The 25,605-nt window shown below is 43.0% G+C and overlaps 1 protein-coding gene across 3 annotated transcripts in view; it reads right to left on the bottom strand.

Annotated features, from left to right (window-relative positions):
* The window catches only part of gnas (GNAS complex locus), a 408,925-nt gene that overhangs the window by 25,557 nt on the left and 357,763 nt on the right, over nt 1-25,605 (bottom strand). For all 3 annotated transcript variants that reach the window (XM_038802970.1, XM_038802971.1, XM_038802972.1), the window contains exons 6-7: nt 11,318-11,372; nt 4,895-4,968 (exon numbers count right to left, since the gene is read on the bottom strand). In XM_038802970.1, the coding sequence (XP_038658898.1) occupies nt 4,895-4,968; nt 11,318-11,372 (129 nt within the window). The remainder of the gene's footprint in view (nt 1-4,894; nt 4,969-11,317; nt 11,373-25,605) is intronic.

Here is a 25,605-nt window from a genome sequence, read left to right as displayed (position 1 = left end):
TCCAAAGTGGCTGCTTGTGGTGCCTCTGTGTTCCTTGCTGCCATTTGCAATATGTCATTGTCTGGCTCGAGCCCTCTCCCTCCCACTTAATCCTGCTGTTGTTCCCCCTCCCTGTTCTCCCCCCGCCCTTCGCTATATTAAATTCGGTCTGATGCTTGGCTAGGTCTGCCCCAATGTCCTGTTGGATGCTGACCGGGTGCCCTTCCCTTTGTCTGCCTGACTCAGTTCAGGATCTTTTCCGGTCTTGGTACCGACACAGCATGACAATTACAGCTGTTCTCTGGCCTTCGACATTGGCCGGAGTGATCTGTGGGCCCTGTCTATTTCTGGCGGCTTGGGGAAGTTGTCTCTCCCCACCAGGTTTCCCAGCATCTGGGCCACATATTGCATGGGCTTCCTGCCTCCGTTCCCTCCAATGGGCCCACTATCCTCAGGTTCTGGCGCCTCGACCGATTCTCCTGGTCCTCAATTTTCTTTTTTAGGGTTTCCTATGCTGTCACCAACCTGGTCACCTCCAATTCCACTGCAACAATCCGGTTCCACTGGTTCACTGAGGCCTTCTCCAGGTCCTTTACGATGTTCCCTGGGTCTCCAGCTGCATTTCCGTCAGGGCCGCCTGCATGGCCATCAGTGCCTCTGGCACCCTGACCCTCATATCGGCCTTGATGGTCTCTTGTTGTTCCTTGGTGAGGAACTCTCTGCACCCACCCACTAGCGAGGGGGAGCTCCATGCATGGCCTGGTGGTCCCTCTGTCGGGTATAGCTGGGTCCTCATTGCCTCATCTGTTCGACGTCTCCTTTGTGTGCTTCTCCGTGCTTTTGTTGCTTTTCGCCCCTTTTTGGACATTAGAGGTGCTACTGCTAGGCAGCGTCAGTTTTTCTGTTGATGGATAAGGGTGAGGGGATGTTTTTTTCCTGATTCCGGCTGGTTATTTTCAGTTAGTGCCGAAAGCCAAGTTCTCAAGAGGAGAGTCACCTTTCGTGCTTCCGCTCAGCTCATCCCGCCATCTGAAGTCTGAACTCTGAAGTCCATCACTTGCAAACTTTGAAACTGTCCCCTGCACACCAAGATCTAGATAATTAATATAGATCATGAAAAACAAGGGTCCCAATACTGCCCCCCTCAGGAAACTCTACTACAAATCTTCCTCCACCCTGACAAATAACCAACTCACTGTTCCTGTTACCCAGCCAATTTTGTAACCCTGTTCCTACTGCCCCTTGAATCTCATGAACTGCAACTTTGTTCACAAGTCTGTTGGGCGGCACAGTATCATATGCCTTCTGTCCACATAGACCACCCTTATCAATCTACTCTGTTCCCCTTCAAAAAGTTAGTTAAACACGATTTTCCCTTAAGAATTCCATGCTGGCTCTTGCAAATCTAGATAGCTGGTCTGTGATGCAGAACAAGGCCAGCAGCGTGGGTTCAATTCCCTTACCAGCTTACCTGAACAGCTGCTGGAATGTGGCGACTAGGGGCTTTTCACAGTAACTTCATTCTTGTGACAATAAAAGCCTATTATTAATTATTATTATTAATTATTATTATTTTATTATTTATGTGCTGACAGAAGACTTTGGGATTCACTTTCATGCCAGTCCTTTTTCAGAATCCTTCTTCGTGTCTCTTATTTGCCTTTTCACCTCTCTTCTGAATTTAGCCTGTTCGCTATTCTGTTTTCTGCATTAGCCTGCCATTGGTACACTTTTTTCATTTATTTTAATTTCCATCTTTTTTCATCCAGGGTGCTCTGGATTTGTTTGCCCACCTTTCCCCTTTGAGAGAATATACCTTGATTGTGCCCAAATTATATATTTTTTAAAGGCAGTCCATTATTCAGCTACATTTGTCCCACCAGTCTTTAGTTCCAAACTGTCCAGCCCAGCTCCATTGTTGCCCCAATTAATTCGGCTCACCCCAGTTAATTAATCTTACTCTGAATTACCCATTGTCCTTTTATATCATCCTAAATCTTACGATACAATGATCACCGTCTCCTAAATACACCCCTATTGACACGTGATCTACCTAGATCCACCTAATTTCCAAGAAGTAGGTCCGGTGGTGCCTCCTTTCTTCCTGGACTGAACATAATGTTGCAAAAAAGTATCCTGAACACAATCTAGGAATGCTTGCCCCTCTCTGCCCTTTACACTACCTCCACCCCAGTCTATATTTGGGTAATTAAAGTATCTCATTGTATTATTCTATAATGTTTGCATCTCTGCAGATTTGTTCCTCAAGATCTTTCCACTAGTTAGTGGTCTATAGACTACACCATGCAATATGGTTGAACTTTATGTTCCTTAGCTCGAGACAAATTGATTCTGCCCTTGAACCCTCTAGGACATCCTTTTTCTCCGGTGCAATGCTCTCCTTAACCAATGTCGCCACCCCTCCTCCTCTTCCTTTCCTGTCTTTTCTGAACACCTTATACCAAGGAATATTTAACACCCAGCCTTGCCCTTTCTTGAGTCAGGTCTCCATTATCGTCACATCTTATTTCCACATCTGCAATCTGCGCCTGTAACTCACCAATCTTACTTACGATGCTGTATTCATTCACATGCATGCAGTATAAACAGGAGGTATTTATGGACGCGAGCATGCAAAATCTTTAGTCAAGAAAAGGCCAACTAGTCAATTCAGCCAGCCCATATGGCTGTAAAATCTTATGCATCATAACTACTTATATTCATATAGCACCTTTAATGTAAAGGAATTTCCCAAGGTGCTTCACAGGAGCATTATAAAAAAAATGACACTGAGCCATGTAAGGCATAAGGGGGTAGATATTAAGTCACTTGGTCAAAAGCTTGGCCAAAGAGATAAGTTTTAAGGAGTACCTTCAAGGAGGAAAGTGAGGTGGAGAGGTGGAAAAATATAGGGAAAGAATTCCAGAACTTGGGACCTAGGAACTGAAGGTGTGGCTACCAATCATGCAACAAGTAAAATTTGGGATCCACAAGAGACAAGAATTAGAGGATATCTGAGGTGTGTGGGGATGAAGGCGATAGGGAGGGACAAGGCAATAGATAGGAATTTGAAAACAAGGCTGTGAATTTTAAAATCAAGACATTATTTGATCTGGGACCAATGTTGGTCAGCAAGCAGAGGAGACACGACGGGGGGATGGTCTTGCTGCAAGTTAAGTTAACAGCAGGCTTTTGAATGATCTCAAGTTTACTGAAGGTAGAATCTGAGACCAGCTAAAAGTGAGCTGGAATAAAGGTAATGAAAGCATGGATGACAGGTAGGGTGGATGATGGAATGAGTGAGGTCAGAAGCTCATCTTAGGATCAAAAAAGACAGAACTTTGCAAACAGACCAGCTTAATCTCAAATTGTTGCCGGTGATCTGTCAAGAGATGCCTTATTCTTTAGGTGTCATGAAGTGTACAGGGAGAAGTGAGAGATTACCAATTCATTAGGGGTTGGAATGGAAAAAAATCCTCTCATCCCTCTAGTTAAAGGCATTCATGGGAAAGGATCTTTCCGCTTACGGGTGTCCAGAACTAGGGGGCATGGTTTTAAAATTAGGGCCCACCCTTTCAGGACAGAGATGATGAAAATGCTTTTTCTTAAGGGTTGCGCAACTTGTAACTCTCAATGGCGGCGAAGGCAGGACCATCAAATATTTTTAAGGCGGAGGTAGATTGATTCCCAGAGCTGGAAGGTAATGTGGAATTCGGAACACAAACAGATCAGCCATGATCTTATTGATTGGTGGAACAGACTAGAGGGACCATATGGCCTGCCTCTGCTCCTATTTTTGTATGTTCATAGTCAGGAATACCTTTTGTCCAAAGTGAGGAAAGGGCGCTCTGCGGAGGATGATCAGAGGACTTGGCAGCAGAGGAAGGTCAGAGGAGATAAAGAAGTAGTCAAAGTTGTTCCTGCCCTCCCAGCTAATTTTGGTGCATTAATCAAATTTCAGATTTCAATGGAAGAGAAGTAAAATTATAATTTGAGGTAATTAAGTCAGATCTGGTAAGGGATAGACAGACGAGTGCTTGCCATGTGTTTGCAAGTTTAAAGCCATAAATGGAGGACATAAATAAATTAACAAAGCTAAAGTTAAGAGGTGGCTACATCATAAATAAAGATGGTTATCAAGTGGGGATTCAAAATTATACTGGTCATAATTTTGAAAGTAACATTTTCCCTTTCAGTGACCACTGCTCCATAATTCTTAGTTAGAGGGGGTCAGAAAACAATTTTTTAATTAAGTGAAAGTTATTGCGAGAGAGAACGATGGGTTTAACAGCTTGTTGTATTGTGATTAATTTACTCACGTTTTCTCTTTTTTTTAAATAAATTTAGAGTACCCAATTCATTTTTTCCAATTAAGGGGAAATTTAGCGTGGCCAATCCACCTACCTTGCACATCTTTGGGTTGTGACATCTTTGGGTTGTGGGGGCAAAACCCACTCAAACACGGTGAGAATGTGCAAACTCCACACGGACAGTGACCCAGAGCCAGGATTGAACCTGGGACCTCGGTGCCGTGAGACTGCAGTGCTACCACTGCGCCACCGTGCTGCCCAACTCACGTTTTCTCTTAACTCTCACCTTATGTCCAGTGACCCACTTATATCATACTTGTATTCCTTTCCCAAAAGATGACCCATTCCCGCCAACATCTCATGGGTAAAACACTTTTAGAGTACAAGAGGCACTTAGGATACCATGCTAACTAATGTTCCTTTCTTGTTTCCATTCATCACCTTCCCATGACGGGAAAGCCATGACTACAAATGTACAAACACTTCATCAGCACCCTAATGATTCTATCAACACATTTATAATTATTCTTAAATCAAAGAAAAATGTCACCATCCTACACATCATTACCATGCACAGAATAAAATATCAACCAAGGAATACTCACTGAAAGTTTACTTTTTCAACTTGAAACCTGGTTTCAAAAATTCCCGATGTCAAAACTCTGCATCGCAGAAGGTCCTTCAAAAGGAAAAGAGAATGTCAGCATGACTAGAAACGCAAAGAGTCTGCTACATATTACTGATGCTGGGATTACAGAGATAGGAGTACGCAGTGAACTTTGATGTACATTTGGCATATCAATTAACTTAATTACTTTTTTAAAACAAATCCATCGACATATTTTATTGAAGTTGCCATTCTTCAGTACTGGCATGCACAGTCACATATAATTGGCTCAATCACTGGGATAGAGATCTAATCTAAGGAAAACAGTGATCCAGTAGTGAGACATAGCAAGACAAAACTAAGATTAGATATTGGGAGAGAACAAATATAACAAGAATGCTTTTTAAAATTTCTCTTGCAATGCAGATTTTAAAGGATAAGGCAGACAACTGATTTAGCCATTCATTTCCGGATCGAACTCATCTTCTGAAACCCTCCTCAAGACCTCTATCCTCACCCCATCAATTTGTGCGAGGAGCTCATTCATTTTTTTTGCCACAAAGATAGAGAACATCTAATCAAATGCAGCTTCCCTGCCTCCCACAAGCCCACTGGACCACACTTCCCCTAAGGTTTTCCCCGGCCCAAGGCCTGTATTTGCATCTTATACTTAGCTCTCTTCTAAATCTACTCATGCCCTCTTTGAGCTCTTCTTTCCCATAATACATTAGTGCAGCTGCCTCAACTCTATTCCCACAAAACTGTTGGCCAACTTCCCTTCCCTGGTCTCCTTGTTAGCTGGTACAGTTCTTTCTCTTCAGAGTACTGTCCCTCTCTCCTGTACATCTGTGGTCATCACGCGCCCCCCCCCCCCCCCAAAATCTGTGCTCTTCTTTCCCAGACATCACTCGAGGAGTTCCTCAGGGCAGTGCCTAGACCAGCCATCTTCAGCTGCTTGATCAATGACCTTCTTTCAATCATAAGGTCATACAAGATATTTGCTGATGATTGCAGTTCTCAGTTCTATTTGCAACTAATTAAATCATGAAACAGTCTGTGCTCACATGAAAAAGGACCAGGACAACATTCAAATTTGGGCTAAGCTGGTGCCACACAAGAGGCATGAAAGGAACATCTCCAACAGGCGAGTCTAACCACCTTACCTTGAAAGTAAATGACATTGTAATCTAATCTTCCACTTTCAACATCCTAGGGGTCACCACTGACCAGAAACTTAGCTGGACCAGCCACGTAAAAATTTTGGCTACAAGATCAGGTGAGAGGTTGCGTATCTTGAAACAAGTGATTCACCTCTCGACTCAGTCTTTTGAGCATCTACAAGGCACAAGTTGACATTGTGCTGGAATATTCTCCAATTGCCTGAATAAATGCAATTCCAACACTGGAAGCTTGAATTATTTGCCTGATCATCCACCACCTTAAACCTTAATTTTCTCCCCCACTGACACAGTGTGGCTGTGGCTCGTAGCATCTACAAAATACATTGCAGCAATTTTCCAAGGTCTTTTCAGTACTTCTTAAGCAGGCAACCTCTACCAAGGAGAAGAACAGCAAGAAGTCTTACAACACCAGGTTAAAGTCCAACAGGTTTGTTTCAAACACGGGTTTTTGGAGCACTGCTCCTCCCTCAGGTGAATGGAGGGGTATTTAAATACCTCTCCACTCACCTGGGGAAGGAGCAGTGCTCCGAAAGCTCGTGTTTGAAACAAACCTGTTGGACTTTAACCTGGTGTTGTAAGACTTCTTACTGCGCTCACCCCAGTCCAACGCTGGCATCTCCACATCAAGGAGAAGAACAGCAAGCACAACGAAGCTCACCACCAAGCTCCCCTCCAGATCATACAGCTGAGTTGGAAATAAATCACTAGTCCTTCATCCCTGATGGGTCAAAATCCTGGAATTCCTTATCTAACAGCCACGTGGGAGTACCTCCACCATGTGGATTGCAGCAGTTCAAGGCAGTGGCTTACCATTACTTTTCCAAGGCTAATAAATGCTGGTTTTACCAATAATAGCCATAATAATGAGTGAATTCAAAATTGAAAAGGTAGTGCATTTTCACCGAGATGTTCCTAGTAATAACGAGTCACAGTTAGGCGTTGAAAATTAGAACTTAGTTCACGAGATCCAGGTGCATCTTATGGAGATTTTGAAAATTCACAACAGGGTAAATAGTAATAGATTGCAGTGACCAACAGAATCAATAACCATATCTGAAATACTGGGGCTACTCTGGAGTACGGGGGCTACATCTGGAACATTATGCACAGTATTGGTCTCCTTACTGACGGAAAGATGTAAATACATTAAGAGAAGGTTTACAAGACAAATACCAGGAATTGGTGGGGTTGATTTATGTGGAAAGGTTGGAAGACGTTAGGTTTCTATCTTCTCGAGTTTAGAAGAGCAAGAGGTGACTTGATCGAAATCTTTAAGATCCAGAGGGCTATTGACAGGATGAATCTAGAACTAGGGGGGTCACAATTTTAAAATATGAGGTCCCTCAGTTAAGACTGTGATGAGGAGAATTCTTTTATCTCAGAAGGTTGAGTGTCTGTAACGCTCTGCCTCAAAAAGGTGGTGGAAGCAGAGCCTTTGACAATTTTTAAGACAGACCTAGACTCTTGATTAAAAAGTGGGTGCCTTTTTCAAAGCGCTGGACAAACTAATCATGGCGTTCGTATGGGGGGGGGGGGGGGGGGGGGGGGGGGCTAGTCCTCCCAAACCTACAATTCTACCACTGGGCGGCAACAGCCGAGCGAGTAAGGGGATGGATCCAGGAGCCAGAAGCCGAGTGGGTGCATGCGGAGGAGGCCTCCTGCGTGGGGACCTCCCTCCGGGCCCTCGCCACGGCAGCACTCCCATCCCCACCCAAAAAACACTCCAGCAGCCCAGTGGTGACAGCCACCCTCCAATCCTGGAACCAACTGCGGCAGCAATTTGGCCTGACCAAAATGTCGGACAAGGCTCCCATCTGCAACAACCATAGGTTCACACCAGCACTGACTGACGCCACCTTCAAAAGGTGGAGGCAGGATGGAGGGACACTGACAGTCAGGGACCTATACATGGACGGCAGGATCGCAACACTGGACGAACTGACAGAGAAATTTTGGCTAGCCAGGGGGAACGAGCTACAGTATCTGCAGCTCAAAAACTTCTTACGAAAGGAGACAAGGACGTACCCACAACCGACATGATAGACATTACTGGAAGACCTACTGGACGCAAGTATCCTAGAGAAAGGGAACTGTAGCGACATGTATGACCGGCTGGTAGAAAGGGACGACACCGTACTGGACACAACAAGAAATGGGAGGATGACCTGGGGATTGAGATAGGGTGGGGACTCTGGAGCGAAGCACTGCATAGGGTCAACTCCACCTCCACGTGCGCAAGGCTCAGCCTGACGCAACTAAAAGTGGTACATAGAGCCCACTTAATAAGAAACCATATGAGTAGGCTCTTCCCGGAGGTGGAGGACAGATGTGAACGGTGCCAAAGAGGCCCAGCCAACCACGTCCACATGTTCTGGTCTTGCCCCAGACCTGTGGAGTACTGGACAGCCTTCTTCGAGGTTATGTCCAAAGTGGTGGGGGTGAGGGTGGAGCCATGCCCGATAGTGGCGATCTTCGGGGTTTCAGACCAGCCAGGTCTATTCCTGGGGAGGGCGGACGCCCTTGCCTTTGCCTCCCTGATCGCTCCCCCTGTAGAATCCTGTTTGGCTGGCGGTCAGCAGCACCACCCAGAGCTGCAGACTGGCTGTCCGACCTCTCGTAATTTCTCCAAATGGAGAAAATCAAATTCGCCATCCGAGGGTCAGACGACGGCTTCCACAGAACGTGGGAGCCATTCATGCAATTGTTCCGGGACCTGTTTGTGGCCAACGAACAAGAGGAAGAATAGTCAGGTGGCCAAGAATCAGGGGAAAATGGACAGGAATCGGGGGAAGGTAGCCGGTGGGGTGGGGCTACGGGTTCGTTATGGGGGTTTGTTCTCATGGTTTTACGCTTATTTCTTTTTCTTGTTAATTTATTGTTTTTGTATTGGAGGGGAGGGGTTACTGTTTTTCTCTGTTGTGATAAAATTTGTTGTTGAAAACTTGAATAAAAATTATTCCAAAAAAAAAGGAAGGACAAAGCCGCAAGCAACAGTCTGACGGCAAGCTAAGGCCCAAAACCAAATTGTAAATAAATGCCTATAAACATGTGCCTCGGTCATATTGGGGAATGTAAAATATGTATGCCGGTTAAAGGGGGTGGCCACAGTTGTTATTATGAAGATGCTTACCTGTAAATATACATGTTAATTTTTGCGTGTTTTTTTCTAATAATTTGTAATTTGTTGGATATAAAATATGAAAACTCAATAACAAACATTTCCACAAAAGAAAAGTGGGTGAAAAGTTATCGGTGTAGGCAAAAATGTGGGGTTAAGGTTACGAACAGATCAGCCATGATTTTATTGAATGACAGAACCGGCTTGAGGGGCTGAGTAGCCTACTCCTGTTCCTAATTCATATGTTTGCATGTAAAGGGCCAAGTTTAACAAACACAAAAACAGCAAAAAGAGGGGTTAGGAAAATATTTTATGAAACAGGGTGGTCAGAATTCTCTGCTGCAAACTATTGTCGAAACAAGAGTACAAAAGGGATTACTTAGTTGGCTGATAAAGGATACGAGAGAGAATGGAGAACAAGTAGGGTAGTGGGATTAGATTAGGTCGTTCATTTAGAAAGAAGCATTTTGGTGCAGACTTGATGGGCTGGACGGCCTCTGTTCTGAAATATTCTATGATTTCATATCTGGAGAATAAGCGACAAATCGCAACAGCAGTTGCAAACTGGAGTTGTGATTTAATCGAATTTACACCCAAGTGCCTCACTACCACCTATAGGGGTAAAACTATTACTCAACTAAATGTCAACATGTATTGTAGAGCAGAACTCAATTGTTTTTGAGAATCATGTTTGTAGCAGGTGAGACACCATCATGCTTGGAAATAGGACACTTCCACATTGCATCCTTCCAGCATTTCTATCAGGTATTCTGATAGAATGTCAGATTCACAACAAAGCTACCTCCACACCACCTCATAAACATGACCAATTCACCAAGTGCAGAGTAGAAATCCAACCCCCCAATCGCACTTTTTAACTACACCAGTGTGAAATTTCCTATTTCCTACACAATTGCCAAATAGGATTGATGATTTAGTGCCAAACTTTTGTGCGCCCAAGATTGTAGGAACTGAACGGAGACCAACCATATGCTTCACATAGGACAATTATGCCCCATCTATCAGATATGGAAGGCTTTAAAACATTAGTTTGTGATTTGAATTCAGGCCACTGAGATGAAGAGACAGCATTCAATCTGCAATTTATACTGCTGTATAAATTGTACATCCAATGAATACCTGTTACTGTAAATAAAATGACACTGCATGAGGTTTCATAGGCAAACATGCATAAATTATAAACAAAGTGACCCGTGGTTTAAATATAAAAATAGAAATAACGGGGCCTTGCACCCTGAACACTTTAGGCGTTTAATTTTTCCTGCCCTCTACCCTATCACAAACCTTTCCTTTTGATTCCCCCCCACCATTCCCACTTTCACTTGCCCAAAATCTATGCTTTTTTTCAAAAACCTTTTCCTAATTTGAACAAAGATCACAGATCTGAAGCATTAACTCTGTTTCTCTCCTCAGAGATTCTGCCAGACCCAAGTATCTCCAGCATCTTATCTCCAGTTTTCGCTTTTGTAGCTCAAATGTTTGGCCTTGTAGTTTGTGAATGACAATGGAATCCGATCTCATGCCTGCAGGGTGAGAGGAAGGACCAGCGCAATTTGTACACTGGCATTGTTTAAATTCTGATTCCAGGAGGCCCGGTGCCCAAAGGCTTGGCTCCCAGCCTTTCTGCTGTTAAATCTAGCCAGTTTATTTTGGCGGCAGACTCATGGACTAGAGATTTTTGTGGGTCTAGAAACTTGGCTCCAGGATCAGGGAGCTGAGTTGTGGACATTGGTCGACTGGAATCCACAATGCATGCAAGTATAAAAGCAGCTTATGTGCTGTCATGGTTGGAAGCATGTGACAATCCTAAGACCAAAAGCTTTTTGCTTATTGCATTTCAGATATTTCAACACAGCAATTTAATAGTTAGTACTTTGCCTGATCCATTTCAAAAGTGGAAAATTTGAGCGGACCATGGTCAAAGTTAATTTTATCGTAACTTACAGGAAAAGGACAATATACAACAGAAAAATAAAAACAGCTAAAATATGAACTACAGGGCATAGGCCCAGAATAATTTAAACTGCTTTGCCTCAGGTAGGGAATGATCAATATTATGATGAAGGATTAAAATGAGCAGGGAAATATTAATAAATCTTACCTGGTCTGGAGGTATGTAGTCATTTTGTTTGACTATGTCAATCCTGTCTAGAAAGCTGTAAGACAAAACAAATAAATACACTATTAACATAACATGCCTATTTGGTGAAGGGAGAAAAGGTAGTTAGGCCTCCAGTTCAATAATTTATCCTGCAAAAAACAGCTTTAAAAAAATCTCAGTTAACTCCAGTTGAGTAGATTGAAGCGCTTGGTTTCCTTCATGCTTCATTTTTTTTTTAGTTCTGCTCATTATGTTTTAGTCATTCATGGAACATGCCTGGTGTTACAACAGAAAGAACATAGAACATAGAACGATACAGCGCAGTACAGGCCCTTCGGCCCTCGATGTTGCACCGACATGGAAAAAAAAACTAAAGGCCATCTAACCTACACTATGCCCTTATCATCCATATGCTTATCCAATAAACTTTTAAATGCCCTCAATGTTGGCGAGTTCACTACTGTTGCAGGTAGGGCATTCCACGGCCTCACCACTCTTTGCGTAAAAAACCCACCTCTGACCTCTGTCCTATATCTATTACCCCTCAATTTAAGGCTATGTCCCCTTGTGCTAGCCACCCCCATCCGCGGGAGAAGGCTCTCGCTGTCCACCCTATCTAACCCTCTGATCATTTTGTATGCCTCTATTAAGTCACCTCTTAACCTTCTTCTCTCTAACGAAAACAACCTCAAGTCCATCAGCCTTTCCTCATAAGATTTTCCCTCCATACCAGGCAACATCCTGGTAAATCTCCTCTGCACCCGTTCCAAAGCTTCCACGTCCTTCCTATAATGAGGCGACCAGAACTCTACGCAATACTCCAAATGCGGCCGTACTAGAGTTTTGTACAACTGCAACATGACCTCATGGCTCCGGAACTCAATCCCTCTACCAATAAAGGCCAACACACCATAGGCCTTCTTCACAACCCTATCAACCTGGGTGGCAACTTTCAGGGATCTATGTACATGGACACCGAGATCCCTCTGCTCATCCACACTACCAAGAATTTTACCATTAGCCAAATATTCCGCATTCCTGTTATTCTTTCCAAAGTGAATCACCTCACACTTCTCCACATTAAACTCCATTTGCCACCTCTCAGCCCAGCTCTGCAGCTTATCTATGTCCCTCTGTAACCTGCAACATCCTTCCGCACTGTCTACAACTCCACCGACTTTAGTGTCGTCTGCAATTTTCTCACCCATCCTTCTGCGCCCTCCTCTAGGTCATTTATAAAAATGACAAACAGCAACAGCCCCAGAACAGATCCTTGTGGTACGCCACTCGTAACTGAACTCCATTCTGAACATTTCCCATCAACTACCACTCTCTGTCTTCTTTCAACTAGCCAATTTCTGATCCACATCTCTAAATCACCCTCAATCCCCAGCCTCCGTATTTTCTGCAATAGCCGACCGTGGGGAACCTTATCAAACGCTTTACTGAAATCCATATACACCACATCAACTGCTCTACCCTCGTCTACCTGTTCAGTCACCTTCTCAAAGAACTCGATAAGGTTTGTGAGGCATGACCTACCCTTAACAAAACCATGCTGACTATCCCTAATCATATTATTCCTATCTAGATGATTATAAATCGTATCTTTTATAATCCTCTCCAAGACCTTACCCACCACAGACGTTAGGCTCACCGGCCTATAGTTACCGGGGTTATCTCTACTCCCCTTCTTGAACAAAGGGACCACATTTGCTATCCTCCAGTCCTCTGGCACTATTCCTGTAGCCAATGATGACCTAAAAATCAAAGCCAAAGGCTCAGCAATCTCTTCCCTGGCTTCCCAGAGAATCCTAGGATAAATCCCATCCGGCCCCGGGGACTTATCTATTTTCACCTTGTCCAGAATTGCCAACACTTCTTCCCTACGCACCTCAATGCCATCTATTCTAATAGCCTGGGTCTCAGCATTCTCCTCCACAATATTATCTTTTTCTTGAGTGAATACTGACGAAAAGTATTCATTTAGTATCTCGCTTATCTCCTCAGCCTCCACACACAACTTGCCCACCACTGTCCTTGACTGGCCCTACTCTTACCCTAGTCATTCTTTTATTCCTGACATACCTATAGAAAGCTTTTGGGTTTTCCTTGATCCTACCTGCCAAAGACTTCTCATGTCCCCCTCCTTGCTCGTCTCAGCTCTCTCTTTAGATCCTTCCTCGCTTCCTTGTAACTATCAAGCGCCCCAACTGAAACTTCATGCCTCATCTTCACATAGGCCTCCTTCTTCCTCTTAACAAGAGATTCCACTTCTTTGGTAAACCACGGTTCCCTCGCTCGACCCCTTCCTCCCTGCCTGACTGGTACGCACTTATCAAGAACATGCAATAGCTGTTCCTTGAACAAGCTCCACATATCCAGTGTGCCCAACCCTTGCAGCCTACTTCTCCAACCAACACATCCTAAGTCATGTCTAATGGCATCATAATTGCCCTTCCCCCAGCTATAACTCTTGCCCTGCGGGGTATACTTATCCCTTTCCATCACTAACGTAAAGGTCACCGAATTGTGGTCACTGTTTCCAAGTGCTCACCTACCTCCAGATCTAACACCTGGCCTGGTTCATTACCCAAAACCAAATCCAATGTGGCCTCACCTCTTGTTGGCCTGTCAACATATTGTGTCAGGAAACCCTCCTGCACACATTGTACAAAGAATGACCCATCTAATGTACTCGAACTATATCTTTTTCCAGTCAATATTTGGAAAGTTAAAGTCTCCATAACAACTACCCTGTTACTTTCGCTCTTTTCCAGAATCATCTTCGCCATCCTTTCCTCTACATCCCTAGAACTACTAGAATTATGTAAACTTTCAAACTGGGGCCTCTGTACCCTGGGATGAACGGTGTACGAGGGGATCCGAGAGGGATCAGAGAGGTCATCAGATTTCTGTATTAGACAACTTACTGACAAATTACTTCTGTTGCTGAGAATAAAATACATTTTCTGCAGCAATATTGATTTTCTTTGGATAGCTAATGCCATTGTTCAGATAATAATGATCACATGTATGGTTAAAAAAATCAATAAGGCAAACGTGGAACAAGGCATGTGCACTAATTTTAAATACAGGTAGAGTATCCTTTACCAAAAACACTCAGGGCCGATTGAATTTTGGATTTCAGATAATTTTGGTTTTCTGATACCATTTAAAAAATTACATACAATAGCGTATACAGGCAAGTTATAGTCTAAAGTAACTAAAATTGCTGGAAAAGAAAAAATATTCACGACATTAGTACCTGTAACAAGTTTCTTTTTGACATGTTCACCACAAAATGTGCAAGGTAAACAGCACAGACAAACAACTAGGCTTCCCGTGGCTAACGGTCAATGAGTTTATAAAATATATAGTATTTTGGATACAAGGATGTGTTACGTACGGATCATGTTCCCTAAGTATCTGGCATTCGATATTTGCCACAAAAGTAGCAGGAAAAAGGATGAACTTATTGAAATTTGTCAACATTCACAACTTCTGAAAGGTCACAGTAGGATTCAGCAGCAGCATATTTCTGCTGTTTGTTGCTAGGGCCCAGGTAGTTGGATACTATCTATTTCAGCCAATATTATTCAAGCTCACACGGTCCTTTTCTTTTGCATAACTGGCCACTAATCAGATTACATAAAAGTATATAATGGTTTCAACCAAATGGCTCTACAATATCACATTTACACTTTGCTAGTTAAGTTGGGGAGGGTTTAAACTAACTTGGCAGGGTGATTAGAACCAGGATGTAGCATTAGGAAGGATAAAGAAGGTAAACAAAAGATTTGGAAAAGCAGATAGCGCTCAGTAAGAAATGGTGGGGTCAGTTCAAGAGGTAATACAGTGAGGTCGAAATTAGATTTACAGCATATGTATGTAAACGCAAGAAGAATGGTAAATAAGGATGGTGAGCTACAGGTACAGGTAGCAACATGGGATTATAATGTAGTGGATACTGCAGAGACAACTTGGCTCTAAATATTCTTGGCTATAAGGTGTTCAGGAAAGACTGGGAAGAGAAGGGAGGAGGAGGGTTGCTGTCAGTATTGAGAATATGACAGCAGTGGAGAGAGGATTTTCTGGAGATATCAATGCCTATTTGGTTAATGAATTCAGAAATAATAGGACAATTCCATACTGGGTGTACTCTATAGGCCACCAACAAGTGGGAAGTATATCGAAGAGCAAATTATGGAGGGGTGCATAAACTATGGAGCAGTAATAACGGGGAACTTATGTTTTAAGAATATACAAAATCATTCCGAAACTGGAAAGATCTCCCTTGATGCTTAAAAGCAAAGTCCTCAAATCTTCAGCCCAGAAATATCTTAGTAAGGGAACTATGACTCACTTCTGTTCCCTACCACTGACATATAGATAAAAGCGAGAGCTTCCATTCCTCACTGCCATAATCGGTAACCAATAATTTCACGAAAAGATTTGTGCACGTGTTGGATCGTATCCAGTTTGGTCACTACGCTTTCCATGATTGGCAGTCCTTCGCCCTCAGCACACACTTACGTGGTTCACAAATCAACAAGGGAAACATGAGGGAAGATACTCAAAGGCACCTGTTAAATTATACTGTAGCAAGTGCCAATCTTTTCTCAGGGTGAAGAAACACGACCCTTCCAGAAAACCATCTAATTGTCTCTTTAATGTACGTATACTGTCAGTGTTAATCATAGAATTTACAGTGCAGAAGGAGGCCATTCGGCCCGTCGTGTCTGCACCAGCGCTTACAAAGAGCACCCTACTCAAGCCCATATATCTACTCTATCCCCGTAACCCTGTAACCTCCGCTTAACATTTTTGGACAATAAGGGCAATTTAGCATGTCCAATCCACCTAACCCGCACATCTTTGGACTGTGGGAGGAAATTGGAGCACCCGGAGGAAACCAACGCAGACATGGGGAGAACGTGCAGACTCCGCACAGACAGTGACCCAGCTGGGAATCGAACCTGGGACCCTGGAGCGGTGAAGCAACTGTGCTAACCACTATGCTACCATGCTGCCCCCGCTATGCTACCAAAGAGTGTCTCAGCGTCCTGGGGTATGTTGTCATTTCCTATGGAGAGAGTTTTTAAGTGACCTCCCATAACTCTATTATCCTCAGAATGGAAGAAGTCCCACTTGGGTATTCCTCTTACTAACTTGCAAATTTTTGGCTTTCATCAACTGGTGTTAAAATCCTTTACCATAGTGAACAATTTGATCTGATGAACTTGGGCATTTCCCCTTGCAATTTTGGATAGCTTCAACATTGCTTTTCCCCTGATGGCTACCATCCTGATGCAAGGTTTGTTTGGAGTACTGCTAATTTTCCCAAATCAAACAAGTATTTCCTTCAAATATTAAAATTATCTTTTTGTGAGGATGACAATAAGAGTGGATAGCCAGTTTCCGAACGACAGGGCTGCGGTTCAAAAACATTATGCTAAATTGGTCACATTATGAAGATTAGCAGATAACACACAATTAATATAAACATACAAAACCCTAAATTAAACGGTAAATTTTAAATTACTAAAAATGTTTTAAAAGATTCTTAGTATTTTTATCTCACCCTGGGTTTCAAGGTGGTCTGGTGGGAGGGGTACCATAGAGGTATGGAGTGTTCTGGGGAAAGGCAGAAAAATGTCACAGGACTGGAGGAGGAAACAGAGATGTGGGCATTGACACCATGAAGGGATTTAAGTTATGGGTCTGAATTTTCATTTTGAGGCATTCAGGAACCAAGTCAATGTGGACAGCAACAGGTCGGAAGGACTTGGCATGGGAACAGGATTGGAGTTGAAGTTTAGAGAGTGGAGGATGGGAGGCAAGCCAAGAGAACATTGGGACAGTAGAATCCGACAATGCTGAGATAATAGTTTGGCAGCATGTAGTCAAAGACAGGGAAGGAGGTGGGCAATGTTAGTGAGGGGGAAGTAGGCAGTCTCTGTGATGGAAGACTATATAGGGTGGCTTGCTTTAGTTTGATTTAGTGATTGGGGCCGTCAGGTGGGCAATTTCAGGAAGAGCCACGTTTTTGTCAATGTTTTGATGTCAATGTCATCCATAATAAGGTCATGGAAAGCAAGGACGTGCTTTGAATGTAAATGGACATGTAGCTGTCGTAGGGAAAATGGAGAATCGGAGATACACATGGGACAACAGGGAAGGGAATCCCTGGAAAGGGTTAACCTGACAATCTCTAAAATCCAAAATGTGGACAAACACGAATTAGCATACTAAACCCAGGCATATCTCAGGTAACACATTTCATAGCCGACAAATCAAAAACGTTCAGCCTGGCTCCTGAAGGGGCATTGTGGTCCCACCCATATACATGTATCAGGGAAACAGGGCAGTCACCACCTCATTATGGGCTGATTGTCGAAAGGATGTTTCTTTGTATTGGACAAGATGTGTCCATTGAACGATTAAAAGTAGAGTATGTCAGGCAATGTATCCACGTCATCTAATCAGGGAAGTGACTGTAACCTAATCAAACTGCCGGTATCGATAATCGGTTTTATTGTAGTACTTTGAAACACTTTTGTATTCCTTTGAATTAGCCTGTACTATCCAAACTGTGAGGCGTGTAAGACAGCTTTATGGGCCAGAATGACTTGGGCCAAGCTGCAGTTAAAGCAGCCGAGTTTCGGTTTCCCGCATGCATGCGGCATTAAAAGACGTTTTGTTAAAGTTTCATACGGTCTGAAGAACTCGACTCATTTAATTCCGCTAACATAGCAAACCTCAGAGGGGGAGGTGATTGGTCAGCTGCTGGCACAGTTTCATGTTAGGTGGGATGAACAGGGTAGAAAATAAATTGATGAGATGTGTGCCTCACAGGCAGGCTGATTGGGAAGGTCAGCAAGAAAGGAGTTTGAGGCAATCGGGTTTTTTTGCTCATCACAGTAACTTCATTGAAGCCTACTTGTGACAATAAGTGATTATTATTATTATTATTGTAAAAAGCTATCAGCGACAGGAGTCTCAATGTTATTCAAAAAATGCAGATAGCAGAGAGGGCAGCTGTGAGCTTCATTGTGGATAACTGACATGGTGGAGAATCGGAGTTCTGTGGAGTTTTGACGGATTGGATAGGCAATTGTAAGGCACAAAGTATGGCAGATGGGAGGAATGAAGGGTGGGATTACTGGGTGACAGGAGAGGTGGCAAGAGAAAAAGTCCCTCAGAACAACCAAAACAAAATGATGGAAATAAAAGTAATGGTCTTGGGATTGGTGGGAAGGCAAAATATGCATTTAATTGGCCACAGAGAGAATTCAGGTTACAGAAGTATGGCAGAGTTAGCAGAAACCTATCCTGGGCACAAAGAGGATTGGGAGAATACATGAGAGAGTCGAAGGTTAACTTGTAGATAGAGTGGAGTCAGTTTGAAGATTACTGATCCAATATCCTGGTTCAGAGACAGTTGCAAAGGATGACAGGGAATCCCAGAGCTCTTTAAGGGACATATTGCTGGAGATTGTCCAGTGGCAAGAGGGCCAAGGAAGAGTTGCCCATGAGCCAGAGGTTGTTACAAAAGTATATGTACTTTTACAACATTAATTTAAAAAAAAAATTAAAACTACAATCAGGTAACAATATCAGCGTCCTCGCACTATTGAAGGATATCAGCTATAGCCAGAATGTTGTAATAAAAAAAATGTACAATCATTTTAAGGTATTTCCAAATTAAGAGTTTATTACATCAGCTACAGCAATACTTTCACCAATGATGAAGATTTGAAAATTAAGTGCATTGGAAAAGAATCTTACAAAATCTATTGAGATGTTAAAACATTCTCAATGTCTGTTTTTTGCAGTTGTGACTTGGCCTGACTCCTGATTTACTTGCACTAAAATTGTGTTCCATTTTCTCTCAAATCATCAAACTAATAGTTAAAGCAAAGATTTACATTTTCATTGAGCTCCTAATAATCATTTCTACGATTTTCATTGCCTCCAAATGGTCCAGCGCATCTCTGTGCTACCTTGCTGCCCATATTCCCTACCGTGTTGGTTGATTTCAGTTCTTGTGGATTGAGTTTGGCTTTTTGAGTTTCACAGACCAGACAAAGTGGATCTGCACAGTTACCCAACAACGTGGGAGAAGCACTGAAAACAGATTTGTCCAATCTGCTGTGCCATTCAAATTTAAACTGGCAAAACTCACGAATAGAAAACAAGTCACTGCAGCTAAGGCTCAAGGGCTGTTGTTCATACACTTCAGACCCAAATGCTGAGTGAGTGATATAGATGGGTTCAGTATAGCCATAGTCATTAGTATTTATGTTTAGTCATCAACATCTGCACCCATGTTTTGCAATATTACAAGTGTTTGGACTCTAGTTTAAATCTGCTGCTATAGTAACAAAAACAACTAGCATTTTGTTTTTTAAATACAGTATAACTATAGTATAGCATGCACTTCACAGGAGTATGAAAATATTTAAATAAAATGAGGGTGGCACCACGGCGCAGTGGTTAGCACTGCTGCCTAAGGCACTGAGGACCCAGGTTCAATCCGGTCCTGGGTCACTGTCCGTGTGGAGTTTGCACCTTCTCCCCATATCTGCGTGCGTTTCGTCCCCAAAATCCAGGTTTTAGGTTAGGCGAATTGACAATTTAGCCCCTTAATAAAATAAAATAAAAGTAAGTAAAATAGGGAAACATTAGGACAGGTGACCAAATGCTTGGTCCAAGAGCTAGGTTGTAAAAGAGTTCGAGAATTCCAGAGATTAAAAGGCACGACAGACAATGATAGGGCGATGGAAATGCAAAATGCTACAACTGAGTTCCATAAAAGGAAAATAAAATTGAAAGGCGCACGGGTGTTCTTTGTGATCAGCACTCTGCAGAGCCTATATGACATCCTTTAACTGAAAGCAAGGTTTTCGTAAAGGAGGCACATTAATCACTGTAGATAGCAACGTAGATCCGGGAGTTACATGTATTTAGATTTGATCTTAGATTGTGGACAAAGAAATGACATATACTTCACAGATCATATCACAGAGCTATAACAAATCTATTGAGATTGAAACTAGGCCGTACAATGGGAGCCTTTACTGAGAATTTTAACAGCATAGAACCAGGCCATTTGGCTAACCGGTCAAGCTGGTGATTATGACCCACAGGATTCTCCTCACCCCTCACTTTATCATGTATTCCTTCGTCCCCCACGTGTTTATCTAGCTTACACTTCAATGAATCTACACAACCCACCTCAATGACTGTATGGGGGGTGGGGGGAAGAGAGAGAGAGAGGGAGAGAGAGAGTGAGAGAGTGAGAGAGTGAGAGAGTGAGAGAGTGAGAGAGTGAGAGAGAGAGAGAGAGAGAGAGAGAGAGAGAGAGAGAGAGGAGTTCCCCTTTTAAAATGAAAAATGAAAATCACTTATTGTCACGAGTAGGCTTCAATAAAGTTACTGTGAAAAGCCCCTAGTCGCCACATTCCGGCACCTGTCCGGGGAGGCTGGTACGGGAATCGAACCATGCTGCTGGCCTGCTTGAAAAGCCAGCGATTTTGCCGAGTGAGCTAAACCAGCCATACCAGATCATATAGATCACGTGCTTTTAAATAATGTAATCTTGCTGAACACACCACAATTGGAATCTTTTAATGACACAAGTGTTCTTGAGCTGCAACAGGCCTTTGGATGTGTTTAACATACAAGTCAAATACACATTTTAAACACAGTTGCAAAATCGCAAACTATCCAGCAGAGGGTGAGCTGCACATGCTTCTTTAAAAAAATATATTCAGCTACTTCTCCACCATCCAGATGCATAGTTTGGCAATGCTAGATATGACAAATGCATGCTTCACTGTCCTATACAAGCCAATAAATAGAAGAAAAATTATGCTAGGCACTTTAATCATGCAATACTATTAAATTACCAATCAACCTGGTTGGCAAATCCTAAGACAACACATTCTGAAGAAGTCATAACTAAAAAAAATTAAATCAAGTTCATTATAAATCAATCATTTGTTGTTTCAAATGCTGTGTCATTATTGCAGTTGTGATGTCACTACTGTATTGTGAAATTTAAAAACTGCTAATTTTACTCCATACCAGAGTTGCTCACCAAGGTAGTTTTAGCAGCACCCAACCACTTAAATTTCCAGGAAAATGCAGAAGTCTGAAAGATTTATTCACTTTGAATGAGCTTATGTTGAGGCACAGTAAAAGACAACACGGTAGTACAGTGGTTAGCACCGTTGCTTCATAGCACCAGGGTCCTAGGTTTGATACCCGGCTCGGGTCACTGTCTGTGTGGAGTCTGCATGGGTTTCCTCCGGGTGCTCCGGTTTCCTCCCATAAGTCCCGAAAGACATGCTTGTTAGGTGAATTGGACATTCTGAATTCTCCGTGTACCCGAACAGGCGCTGGAGTGTGGCGCCTAGGGGTTTTCACAGTAACTTAATTTCAGTGTTAATGTAAGCCCACATGTGACAATGATCAAGACTATTATTATTTAATGCTTCTAAAAATTTGCTCAACAATGATGATGATGTTATGGGGAGGTGACGGCATAGTGGCCATGTCACTGGGATAGTAATCCACAGGCCTAGGCTCATGCTCTAGCTGCTGCAACATTTGGATTTTTGCTTAAACTACAGACATTCGGCAAACCAAAACACCCTGGTCGAATGAAATGGCCCAGGACTTCCCTTTTATGCTCTGTGGCAGAGCCCATAATGTCAGTTTGATAAGCAGCCAACCGGAGAGTCTGGAATTGTGGCATTGCCTGTTCTTGATTGCAATTGGTGGAGCCATTCGGAACATTCCAGAAGAAAGGTGGGTCATGTTAAGAGCTCCATTTTGTCCTGAGTTCTGTGAGAAGACACAGGCAGGAGGCAGCTGGAAGGCACTCTCTCTCTCTGTTTTCTGTGCCAGGCAATTTAAAATGCTCCTTGCCAGACCTGTAAAAGGAACTATTGGAGTGAAAGGCTGCAAGCAGTTTTCCAATCAGGCTTGTAATACTTTAACTATTTTTCTGAATGGCTGAGAAAACTCCATCCTGAGAGCTCTCTTCATGAGACAGCCCGAGTCTCCACAGAGACCAGCCGAATGGAAAAGTCTGTAATTTCTCAGGTATAAAGATCCACTAATATCTCGGGGAGATGGAGGCTCCATCTGGTGGTCAAAGGACAGAATTGCACTGACCTGAATCTCCTGTGCAAGGCTCCATCTGGTGGCCGAAGGATAGAATCGCACTGACCTGAACCTCCTGTACAAATCAATTCCTCAGAGGGTCACATTCGGAGAAAACCAACACCTACAGAGGCCACACCCACAGCAGCAAAGATTCATCTCAAACTTCTTCCTTCAATTCCTGTCATTTTAATTCTTCCCCTACACACTTACCCTGCATGTTTTTTGTGTGTCTGGGTGGGATGGGTTTTAGAAATAGGGAGACTAGTAGACCACGTTTCCGTTATTTCCATTGTATGTTCATCTGTTACTCTTGTTATAAATAAATAGTTTGTTAATGTTTTACTTATAAATCTGGTGCCTGTAACTCATTGGAGCAGTCAAGGGTTAAAGATCTCAGGGAAAAAACTCAAATTATTGGTTAATTCACTTATGTTGATTCTGGGGTCTTTGAAGCTAGAACTGACCACACACCCGCCCAGGGTGTTGTAACGGCAGTTAGTATTGGTACCAGTGCCCACTACACAGTCCCTACGATGAAGCCCTAACTTCATATTGAGGATACCCTCCATCGTGTGGCGTGGTACTACCACTGTGCTAAATAGGATAGATTTCAAACAGATCTGGTAACTCAAAAACTAAGCATCCAGGAGGCGCAATAGGTCACCAGCCAGCAGTCGGATTGTATACAATCACAATCTGTAACCGCATGGCCCGGCATATCCCTCACTCTAACATTGCTATCAAGCCAGGGGATCAACCCGGATTCAATGAAGTGTGCAGGAAGGCATGCCAGTGGACAGCAACAGGCATACCTAAAAATGAGCTACCAACCTGGTGAAGCGATGACACAGGACTATTTCCTTGCCAAACAGTGGAAGCAACATGTGATAGACAGAGCTAAGCAATCGCACAGCCAACAGATTAGATCTAAGCTCTGCAATCCTGTCACATCCAGTCATGAATGGTGGTGGATAATTAAACAATTAGCTGGAGGAGGGGACTCCCCAAATATCCCCATCTTCAATGATGGGAGAACCATCACATCAGTGTAAAAAGCAACGTTGAAGCATTTGCAACAATCTTCAGCCAGAAGTGGATGATCCATCACAGTCTCCTCCTGTGATCCCCATCACAAATGTCAGTCTTCAGCCAGATCAGTTCACTCCACGTAATATCAAGAAATGGCTGAAGGCATTGGATACTGCAAAGGTTATGGGCCTCGACAATATTGCAGCAATAGCACTGAAGACTTGTGCTCCAGAACTAGCCGTATCCCGAGCCAAGCTGTTGCAGTACAGCTACAACACTGGCACCTACCCGGAAATGTGGAAAATTGTCCAGGTACGCTCTATCTATAAAAGGGAGAACAAATTCAACCTGGCCAATTACTGCCCATCAGTCTACACTCAATCATCAGCGAAGTGATGGAAGGTGTCATCAACAGTGTTATCAAGTGACACTTACTCAGCAATAAATTGCTCACTGATCTTCAGTTTGGGTTCCACCAGAGCCACTCAGCTTCTGACCTCATTGTATCCTTGGGCCAAACATGGAAAAAAAATAACTCAAGAGGGGAGGTGAGAGTAACTGTCCTTGACATCAAGGCTGCAATTTGAAGCTACAAGAAAAATATATGTATGTAACATAAAAGGACAGCAGTGCACAGATATCTATGGCTTCTGTTTCAACACCCATAGAGAAGATGGGAGAATACACCGAGCACCATCCACTGTTGCAGAGAGAAAGAGTTTCATTTTTGAAGAAGCTGCAATTGGAGTTACTCTGGTAAACTATCAGGCACCTGTTTTGGGAGTTTCAAGAATTGCATCATCTCGAAGGGCCTGTACTGCGCTGTAATGTTCTATGTTCTATGCATTATTTACCTATTCACTAGAAATTAGTTAGTAGACACTGTAACGTGTTGGGATAAAGCAATGGGCTGAAAAGACTGAATAAAAAGGTAGCACTGGAAACAAAAAGAAATATATGCAATCACATGATATAATTATTAATTTATAGCAGTTCTTACACTGTTATTAATCTGTCACCGAGTCAGTATTAGTTCCACACAGCTTATTTTTAACTGAATTGCTCTGGCTGTATAGTTTGCATGATCCACATATGAAACATACAAGACCAAAATGTCATTATAAAAAATACAGGACTCTCTGGTCTTGTTCGGGTGGGACCAGTTGTGATCAAGAATGAGCAGCCCCTGAAAATTCCAGCTGCGACTGAAGATGGTAAATTTCGGTCAATATATGGTAAAACATCATTTCTTAGCCAAAAATATAATACAAATAGATGGCCAGATACTTTTACAAAACATATTTCTACAAGGCAATCCAGGGATAGTGCAGGGATAATTTTAGGAAATTTGGTTTTAGCTTTTGAAAGACACGGGCAGCACAGTAGCACAGTGGTTAGCACAGTTGCTTCACAGCTCCACGATCCCAGGTTCGATTCCCGGCTTGGGTCACTGCCTGTGAGGAGTCTGCACGTTCTCCCCGTGTCTGCTGGGGTTTCTTCTGGATGCTCCGATTTCCTCCCACAGTCCAAAGATGTGCAGGTTAGGTGGATTAGCCATGCTAAATGGCCCTTAGGTGTCCAAAAAAGTGGTGTGGGGTAACTGGGTTATGGGGATACGGTAGAGGTGTGGGCTTGGGTAGGGTGCTCTTTCCAAGGACCGGTGCAGATTCGATGGGCCAAATGGCCTCCTTCTGCACTGTAAATTATATGCCATCAAAAACATCAAGTTTAAGTACATGTTTCAAACTGATAGTGAGGTGATGGGGTGCAGTGGACTAGGCACCGGCTTTTACTTTCTGGGGTGGGAGCCATCAATTGTAAAGTGGTTACAGTATTGGGCTAACAACTCGGTTCGGAGCTCAAATCCTATCCTAAGAACTTGTAAACCTTAATTCAATAAATGTGGTCATTCTTTGACACCAGAAACAACTGGGTTGTCAAATGACTCAAAATATCCTTCAAAAAAGTAACCTCCCAACTCGAAGGTTGATGCTCTTTTAAGTGTTTTTAGTAAGCTACTTAGTTATGAAAGAAAAAGCTGCTTCATTGTCAGTCATCACCAAAAGGACTGCAATTCCAGA

Source organism: Scyliorhinus canicula, chromosome 7, assembly GCF_902713615.1.
Source record: "Scyliorhinus canicula chromosome 7, sScyCan1.1, whole genome shotgun sequence".
NCBI lineage: Eukaryota > Metazoa > Chordata > Chondrichthyes > Carcharhiniformes > Scyliorhinidae > Scyliorhinus > Scyliorhinus canicula.
Note: the sequence above shows the minus strand (reverse complement) of the source record. Positions and strands in the feature narration are given on the sequence as shown.